This window comes from Bombina bombina, chromosome 3 (assembly GCF_027579735.1).
Source record: "Bombina bombina isolate aBomBom1 chromosome 3, aBomBom1.pri, whole genome shotgun sequence".
NCBI classification, from domain to species: Eukaryota; Metazoa; Chordata; class Amphibia; order Anura; family Bombinatoridae; genus Bombina; species Bombina bombina.
The window spans coordinates 988,385,781-988,395,463 of record NC_069501.1 but is presented as its reverse complement, the minus strand read 5'-3'; the positions used below and the strand labels follow the sequence as shown (position 1 = coordinate 988,395,463).

The 9,683-nt window shown below is 36.2% G+C and overlaps 1 protein-coding gene across 2 annotated transcripts; it reads left to right on the top strand.

Moving 5' to 3' along the window:
- Window positions 1-646: 646 nt before the first annotated feature.
- On the top strand, window positions 647-6,465 carry ZC3H10 (zinc finger CCCH-type containing 10). Of its 2 annotated transcripts, none has more exons than XM_053708111.1 (2): window positions 647-758; window positions 3,956-6,465. In XM_053708111.1, exon 2 carries the CDS (start codon window positions 4,064-4,066, stop codon window positions 5,339-5,341), a length of 1,278 nt encoding a protein of 425 aa, XP_053564086.1. In that variant the 5' UTR covers window positions 647-758; window positions 3,956-4,063; the 3' UTR covers window positions 5,342-6,465. The 2 variants fall into 2 exon arrangements, with proteins under 2 accessions (XP_053564086.1, XP_053564087.1); XM_053708112.1 differs by having other exon boundaries at window positions 745-867.
- The last annotated feature ends 3,218 nt before the right edge of the window (window positions 6,466-9,683 follow it).

Here is a 9,683-nt window from a genome sequence, read left to right as displayed (position 1 = left end):
ATTAGGTTCAAAATTTGTGAAACAGCTGATGTAATGTCACAGGAAGTGACATGGTTTGCTGTTTTCCAAAGTTCACCCTCTTACCAGAACACTGGGTATTAGAATGGTGCAGCAAGATTATAAAGTAAGTTACAGCACATCCTCATTAGAAGTGATCAATTAAAGTCCCTCTAAAATATTGCTTACACTCTGGACCTGATTTCAAAATATGTAATGTTTACCATCAATGTAAATACCGTGCACCTTGCAAATGAGAGGGTTTATACTGTTTGACACTAACACCATTGCAACTTCTGTTTATGGTATTCTGCACAGAGTCTTCGGGTGTTCTCGATGGAGTGGTTTGGTGAGAGCCCACTAACGTTGTAGATTCAAGCACCCTCAGAAAATAAACAAAATTACCAAATAGACTCAATACAGCAAAATTATGTTGTTCTGATTTAATAAGTGACAATATCAGTGTTATTTGAATGCGAATAATTCATTTATATAACAATCATTTCAATGATGTCAAAGACATGCACAAAGAGTTAAAAAAAAAGACAATAGAAGCTAGCATAAGATGGCGGTGGTTGCTTGCTATTCGATAGCCAATAGCCATTACTAACTTCCGGTACGTATAATTCAAGCGTCTGTACGCATGAAGCGTAGCCTTAGTGGCGTAAGTGGGCGTAGTGTGGGTCTCTGAGGAAGTTATTTGTCGCGTTTTGGTTTGCGTGTGACGAAGACTAGCAGTTTGTCTTCGTGCGTTATCTTCCGTAAGTGTATTTTCTTCGGTTGGTGTGGGGTTACCTTCAGTATTACTACACGAGGGGTTTAGTTTAAGCGAGCGTTGCGTTCAGGGACGACCAGGTCAGGTCTACATAGGTACGTTGTGTAAGACTTTTTGTTTTGTGCGGCCTACTAGATAGATGGCGCCCATCATGTTAAACTACGGCCTTTTAGAGATGGCTGCGACATTTTTTACTCGGTGTATTACAGATATCTCTAGACGCGTGGATGTTGCGCCAGAGGCACCAATGCGCATTAGTTGCGGTAATTTATAATGTAACACTATATTTGCGTTTGTACGTTGGTTTATATAACTATTTTCTTATGTCGTTGTTTCTGATCATTATACTCCAGATAACTATCAAGGCGATATGAAGTGATACAAAATAATCACAATTTAAAAAAAACACAATTTCGAATCTATTTAAATTTATGTAGACAGTGTTGTTTTTCTGGTACACAGTTTAGCTGTTCAGAACGTTCATAATTTGTGATTTTTGCTTTTCGTTTCAGTACAATATAACAGTATTTAGGTTTTGCTTTTTTTGTGGGGGCATTTTTATAAATTCTAGTAAGATAGTGATGAGATTAGTAAACTACAGCTTTTTAAAATTGTTTTAAGCGTCCTATATTCTTTAATGAGAAAATACAACCAAATTGCTGTATAAAGTTAGCTATATTTGCATCTTTTTGTGTCCTTTTAGTATGTTTCAGTTCCTGAGCTGTGGCCTATTAGTAGTAAACATATTACTCCTTTGGAGCAAAACTAGGTTTTTTTTAACCTAAAAAATCTAATTTTCAGTAAAATTTGGATTACTTTGCCTGTTCTTTCCTAAATGAACATAACATGTTGGTTATGTGTATACTATCAACAGTTAAATACATTATAGAAGATTTGCTTATCTTAACAGCCTTTCAGTTATAACATTTTCTAAATTTACCTTGCTTTGCAGTCCAGGGGCTTTTTTCCCCCTGGAATTGAGGGGATAACAATTTGTGTTTTATAATTAAAAAGGTAAAGTTTAAATAACGAAAATGCATTACAATGTTTATGCATACATTTAAAAATTGGGCATTGTATGTCTGAGAGAAACACACACAATTGAAACTTTACATTGTGTGCATGTGCACATACACAGTAAATTGGAACAAAAATGATGGCTCCTATATTTTGAACTACTTTGACCGTGGAAATTGAATACAATCTATTTAAAGGGACAGTAAAGTCGAAATTAAAGTTTCATGATTTGGACAGAGCATTCACTTTTAAACAACTTTCCAATTTACTTCTGTTATCAAATTTGCTTTGTTCTCTTGGTATCATATTGAAGAGTAAAACTAGGTAGGCTCATAAGAGCTCAAGAGTGTGCACATAATCTTTAGTATTCCATGGCAGCAGTGTTTTGCAACATATTTTTTTTTAGCTTTGTTATACAATGTTTCAAAACACTGCTGCCATGGAATACTAAAGATTGTGCACACTCTTGAGCTCTTATGAGCCTACCTAGTTTTTACTAACGGAAGTAAATTGGAAAGTTATTTAAAATCGCATGCTGTATCCGAATCATGAAAGTTTAATTTTGACTTTACTGCCCCTTTATCTTATGTTTGTCTTGTTTTTACTCTACAGTGTTCTCCACGGAACGTTTTGCCAGTCAGGGGGCGTTATGAATTAGCGGGGTGTGGGGTAGTGTAATATTTTCTAATACTATATACTTTTCTGCTAACCAAAGCACAAATTAATTACTTAATTTAATGATCATTTTTGCAATAAAAGTAAAAAAAAAATATTATAGCTACTTTTATTTAATATTGGCTAAGATTTTATCTAGCTGATCAGTAAAATTACCTGGGTAATGCACCTGCCAAAAAGGTCCTGGGGAGAACACTTTTCTAACATTTTTAAAGTTTGGCTGGCATAATAGTTTTGAAATTTTAACCCATTCTATAAATTCAGGCCTCTGAAGGCAAGGAATGATAGCCACCACTCTTGTAAAGTTTGGAATTATTTTATATAGCTGTATAAGACTTCCTTGCTTCCTTATACATTTGTACAATGAATATTCTTTACAGCTCTAATGTATGGCAGACCAGGGCTCGGCAAACCCAGAGCCACTAGAATTTTACCCCGACCCCCTAACATTTTGTGTTATTCTCTTTAAATCAATATATAATACCTCTGCCTGGTTCCTAAATTTTAAACAGATTTCTCGACCCCTGTGTTTATACAGCTGTAAAATCTTAAGATAAGGCAAAAAATGATTAGGACACAGGCTTGCAGAGGTGCAAGGGCGAACCCCCTGACACGTTTTGCGGTAACATTCAGCGCTTAAAGTGAAAGTAAATCCTAGCGTTTTACAAATGCTAGGATTGACTCTTGAAAAAAATAAAGGGGACTTTCATTCATGAAGTATAAGATACTTCATGTAGAAAGCTCCTTTATTTGTTTTAACCAATCGCCGTTTTTAGCTGTTACAGCAGCCCACGGCTAAAAATTTTTTTTTTGCTAAAGAGGTGATGTTTTCACCTCATAGCCAATAGCCGTGTGGTAAATCCGACTTAGCGCCCATGGGAGCCGGATTTACCGCACAACTATTGGCTTAGAGGTGAAAACGTCACCTCATAGCAAATTTTTTTTTTTTTTAGCCGTGTGCTGCTGTAGCAGTTAAGAACGGCGATCTGTTAAAACAAAGGAGCTTTCTACATGAAGTATCTTATACTTAATGAATGAGAGTCCTTTATTTGTTTCAAATGTCAATCCTAGCGTTTGTAAAACGCTAGGATTTACTTTCACTTTAATCATAGGTCCTATGATTAAGCGCTGAGTGTAGCGTGAAATGCGTTAGGATGTTCACCCTTAAACCTCTGCATGCTTTGTCTTTTTAACCAAATTCAATAAACTTCATTTTTACCTCTTAAATACTCCATTTTTATTTTTTTTGCCTTATGTTTTGGACTCTCTCGGCAGATTGGTCCAGTCTGCACATCTGATGCACCATGAGGTTTCTGGGATATGTAGTTCAAGTTAGCACTAGTCCCCTAAACACAGCAACAAGCCAGTTGAACCTGTGTGGCATGAATTATTGTATTTTATGTCCAATTATCATGTTTTGACTTTGAAAAAAATATAAGAAGTTTTCTATGTTGCTTATTTAATTGCTGAACACCATATTCTTTCTTGCAGCTTATACGCAGAGCATTACCCTTTGCCCGGTGCAGTACAGATACTAAGGCGCAGCGCAAGCGGAATTAAAAGCCTATTTTGGTAAAAGTCAAGCACTACTAAAAAACTATGCCAAACAGGGAAAATTATGCGAATGGCGCCAGTGGTAGTGGCAGTGATGAATCAGCAGCGTCTGCAGAATATGTATGCCGTGACTATCTGCGCAATGTATGCAAGCGAGGCAAGCGCTGCCGCTTTAAGCATCCAGACTCTGGTGAGGTATCTGACCTTGGGGTGCAGAAGAATGAGTTTGTCTTTTGCCATGATTTTCAAAACAAGGAGTGTGTGCGGATCAACTGTCGCTTCATTCATGGTACCAAAGAAGATGAGGAGCATTATAAGAAAACTGGGGAGCTTCCTCCCCGCTTGCGGCAGAAAGTAGCTGTTGGTCTTGGGCTGTCTCCTACTGATTTGTCAAATAAAGATGAAGTTCCAATTTGTCGTGATTTCTTAAAAGGTGATTGCCAACGTGGGGATAGATGTAAGTTCCGCCACTTACAACGTGAGTATGATTACCCCCAGTATGAATATCCAACTGATATGCGTGGAGGTCTGCTGAGTGCAGGTTTTGCTTCTGGAAGTTTGGTTCCAGCTTCAGCTCGTCCTTTTGAGTCTTTTGGGCCTTATGACAACCCTCCAGATGCAAGTTATTATTCTTCTCCTTATGGCCGCTTTGGTGAACGATATGGAGAGCGTTATGGAGATCGCTTTGCTGAGCGATTTGATGATCCTGTGATGAAGAAACGTCGTGTGGGATATGAGGGTTTTTACACTGCATCCCCTGTAGAGTACCGTCTTCTTGAGGAGGAAAACGTCATGCTTCGGAGACGTGTTGAGGATCTGAAGAAGCAATTGTCTGTTTTGGCTGCAACCAATGAAGTCCTACTTGACCAGAATGCTCAATTTCGCAGTCAGGCCAAAGTGGTTACACTTAGCACACTGAGCACTACAGCCCCAACTAGTGAGCAGGCTGTGGGGGCAGTAAATAATTATAATCATGGTATTGCTCAGACCCACACCACACTAAGTAGCCAAGCATTGCAGTCTCGAGCAGTTACACAGCAGGAGCTGGTAGCTTCATCTGGTGCACCTTCTGCGGCTCAGACCAATGCCGCACCTCAGCTAAACCCAGAAATTACCCCGCTATCAGCTGCGCTTGCGCAAACAATTGCTCAAGGCATGGCTCCTCCCCCTGTCTCCATGGCACCCGTTGCAGTCTCTGTGGCCCCAGTTGCTGTTTCTATGGCTCAGCCCCTCCCTGGTATTACTATGAGTCATGCCACCACACCCATGGTTACCTATCCTATTGCCTCTCAGAGCATGCGCATAACAGCCATGCCTCACTGATTGTCATATAAATGTTTCACTGTTTCTCTAAAGCTTTTTGTTTGTTTATTTTTCTAGTTTCTGGCCTTTAGTAAAAGGGTTCCAGGATTCTTGTTTAATCTGGTGAATGTCTGTGTTTTTGTGCAGTACATAACATACTAACATAGGAGAGAGTTAAATATTTGAGTGACTTGCTTGCATATATCAAGAATTTAGATATTGACAGGGACTAGGTTTTGTTTTTTTTGTATTTTAATTTTGGCCTATTACTTTTGTCATTAATTTGAATGCATACTTTAGGCAATTTTAATTCAGTGTGTTCTAGAATGAAAATCAGCACGATACTGAAATTGATATAACCTTACAAAAATCTTGAAAATGCTTTTATTTTTTTCACCTTTATGCTTTCTGCTTATTTTGTATTTGGAAGTACAAACTTTTGTAATGCATTTCATATTCCCATTATTTCCTGTAAACATTCATTGACAAGGCAGTTTATTTGATAAACATCTGTTGAGTGTTCATCTCTTGTCATTAAGGGTTGCAAATTGTGTGGACTCTTTAAAGGGCAGCTTACAAGCCAGGATTTAAATTGGAGTTAAGATGTCCTCTATTGAGTACTCTATGCCAAATATAGTACAAATCACACAATGTTTGATGCAAATAGTTTACTTTGTATTATAAATTACCTTTTTTCTAATTTAACAAGTTATTTTGCTGTGAAGGCAAATCAACAGCTGCTTAGATATTTTATCAGCAACCTTGTCTTCTACTAATTTTTATTTGGTGTTTAAAAGTTCTTTATAAAATATCATAAAACTGTCTTAGCTTTCACAGTCCCCTTTGTGTATATAAGCTGTGTGAGGTTAAGGTTACAATAGACCAATAGTTTAACACGAGTGACTAGTGGTCTGCAACTTTTTACATTTTTCTTCATTGCTAAATAGCCTGAAGTGACTGAGTGTCATTCTGTAAACTATTTGTCTCTTGCATGATAAAAGTACCATAGTATCACATTCCCCCGCACCCTCTTTCCATATCCTGTTTAAATTTGAACCAATTATTTTTTAATTATTGAATGTGTAAAGTGTTAGATCTCAATCAAAATGTAAAATGTATTTCCTGTTATAAATGATTTAACACAACTATTTGTCTGAACTGTTTATTTTCTGTATTTTGCTGGGTTCCTATCTCACAGGTTAAATAGCAATTTAATTTTGTGTTTCTTCCAGAAGCTGATTAAAGGTACAGTAAACACCTTGCAATTACTAGACATTTCTGTTGTGTTGCTAGAGTGACGTCAGCCTTATCTATAGAGCGAGTCTAGCCAGAAATCGAGATAAAATGACCTTTATTAATCCATGTGGGTCAGTATCTAGTCAATCTTTTGAGGCCCACAGGCTTGTGATCTAAAGGCCTGTGGGGCTCAAAATGTTGTCTGACTGTATTTTCCAGGTTTAAAATAATTCGCTAACAAGGGTATGATGGTCCTAATGTTAGTATAATTGGCTTTAGCAGCTGTTAAACATTGCAATTTGGGTAACGTAAGGTGTGGTGTGGTTTTTTTTTTCCAGCTCTGAAAATTAGACAATCAGGATCAGAAATTGTGAGGCAAAACAATTCTATTTTAAAGGGACACTCAAGTCAAAATTAAACTTCATGATTCAGATAGAGCATGCAATTTTAAACAACTTTCCAATTTACTTCCATTAACAAAATGTGCACAGTCTTTTTATATTTACACTTTTTGAGTCACCAACTCCAACTGAGCATGTGCAAGAATTCACAGCATATACGTATATGCATTTGTGATTGGCTGATGGCTGTCACATGGTACAGGGGGAGTGGAAATAGACATAACTTTGCAATTTATTTAACAAAAATCTACCACTCATCTGAAGTTCAGACTAAGTGCTATTGCATTGTCTTCTTATCATGCATTTGTTAATTATGCAAATCTACAATGTTGACTGGTCCTTTAATGAGACATGAAAAAAAAAACATTTTTTTTTTCTTCAAATACAAAGCACAATAGAAAATAAGAATAAGTAAAGAGATATTCTGTATTCATTCTATAAATACCATGAATTAAATTTAAAGATCTGATAAAAAGTAATATTATATTACATATTACAACATATTAAAAAAAAAAAAAAAAAAAAATTGAAGACAATCACTCTGTTTTATCACTATTTGTTCTTAAAGGGAAAGTCAACACCAAAAAAAAATCATGTCCCTTTTTAAAGATTAATTTTGTAGTCAACAATAGAACATTAATACAATGTTATGGCTATATGGCCATGAATTAATATAAAAAAAAACCATGAGTGACATTGTCTTTTAATAGACTTTTAGGAAATATACACAGGATTGCTGTAGTTAAGGGCATTGCCACAAGTGTTTTAAACTTGAGTATGTAATTTATGTTTTAAGCACAAATTAGACATTTCTTCCAATACTTAGACCAGGGGTTGACAAATCTGTTTAAAATTTAGGAGCCAGAAAAACTTTTAGGATCTAGACCGTGGTATTTTTTATTTTTTTGATATATGGAGAGGAATCCAACAAGTTAATAAAATTCTAGGAGCCAGTGGCTTCCTGGGTTTGTCGATCCCTGACTTGGACGTATTTTTCTTCCAATCCTTTGGACATAGTCAAGTTGTCTAGTCCCTGTTTATAACGCTAAATTGTGATTCTCTTAAATCGGGACAGGGTTGAGAGATATATAGATATATATAGAGATATAGATTCTCTCTATTCCATTGTATCCATTAACATACTACAGAGTTAAATTTGTGCATGTCTACAATTTCCCATATCCAAATGGCCTCTTTTTTTTTTTTTTTTTTTTTTTTTTTTTTTCCTAAAAGTTAGAATTAAGTTTAAAATAAAACGTTTTTAATTGCCAAAAAACGGTACTATTCTGCAATGGGAATATTATATAAGGATTGAAACATTACAAAATCAATACTATTTTTTTTTTTTTTTTTTTTTTTGAGCTGAATTATTTATTATACATGACATATCAATTGCCTTTTCTTCTTATACATCTCCTACTGGAAAGACTAGATTACCTTTAATTGGTAAATAAAGTGAGCTTCTATAATTCCCAACTATTCTTATTTACTTCCTGTCAATGGAGAATAAAATCTCTAAAGAATGTTACTTCAACCCCATTTCTTTATTAAATGCGTAAAGTATATATTTTAACAGGTAATACGATAGGAAGCATCTGCAGAGGATATAACATTTTTGGTAAATACACATCTTTATCAGATGCAGGCTCCCTGTCAGTGATATAGATAAATTTAATCGTTTTAATTTCTGTTCAGCACAATTTTTATTTTGTGATTCAGACAGAACCTACAATTTCAAAGTCCAATTCTATTTAAATGTTGCTTTATTCTTAACGCTCTTTCTTGAAGACCATGTAGGTAGTGTACATGTAGCTGGAGCACTACATGGCAGCAAACACTGCTGACCTTTAGTGCTCTTACAATTTGCTAAAAGTATTTTTGGGAAAAATTGCTTCTATGTAGTACTCCAGCCATGTATATGCTCTTAGACTAGCTACTTGCTTTTAAATAAAGGATACCTAGAGAATAATGTAAATTTGAGTTTTTTGTTTTTTTTTAAGAGATTTTCAATAAAAAGACATTTTGAACTAGATTTATTAAAGGGTTTCAAGATAACCTGCTCCCCGTATTTAACAAGCAGCAGTCATCAGACCGCTGCTTTCCTAACCTTTCGTCACCTCTAAGGTGGCGAAATTCAATCTCCACGATCTAGTCCGGCGAGATTAACATCTCCTGCCCGTGCGTGATTAGCTGTGCGTGGGATTGCACGCAAGTGCAAAATAGCACTCGTGTGCAATAGGAAGTTTGCCCCGCCAGAGGCGAGCTGCGGCGGACAGGGGCGCGTATATGTGCCCCTGTCAGCCTCAGCTTGATAAATCTAGCCCTAAGTATTCCAATATATTCAACTAGCCAATGTCCGTGTCAATTAAGTTGCTGGATTCTAAAAGTATATCTGGCTCCAAATTTTTCAGATTTGTCAGTACTTGCTCTATTGTATTTTAGGAAGAAATATTTTGGCTTTCATGTCACTTAAAGGGACATAAGTTGAGAGAGAGACAAAATATAATATGTACTTTAATTACTTTACCTGCAAATTTATACTGCAGTGGCTTGCCGTTAACCCTTTAGTTTCTTAATTGTACAGCTCTAACTCCCCCCCACATTTCCTTATATGATTGCATCTATATCCACTATTGATATGGTAGACTACCCTTCTGTTGGAGCAGGCCTAGCAGCAAATAAGCTGCTGTGAACTCGGTTTAAATAGAATGCCTGTGTTTCTGATG

Excerpts from the sequence above, each read along its gene's own strand:
- ZC3H10 (XM_053708111.1), top strand. The coding sequence starts at position 4,064 with ATGCCAAACAGGGAAAATTATGCGAATGGCGCCAGTGGTAGTGGCAGT.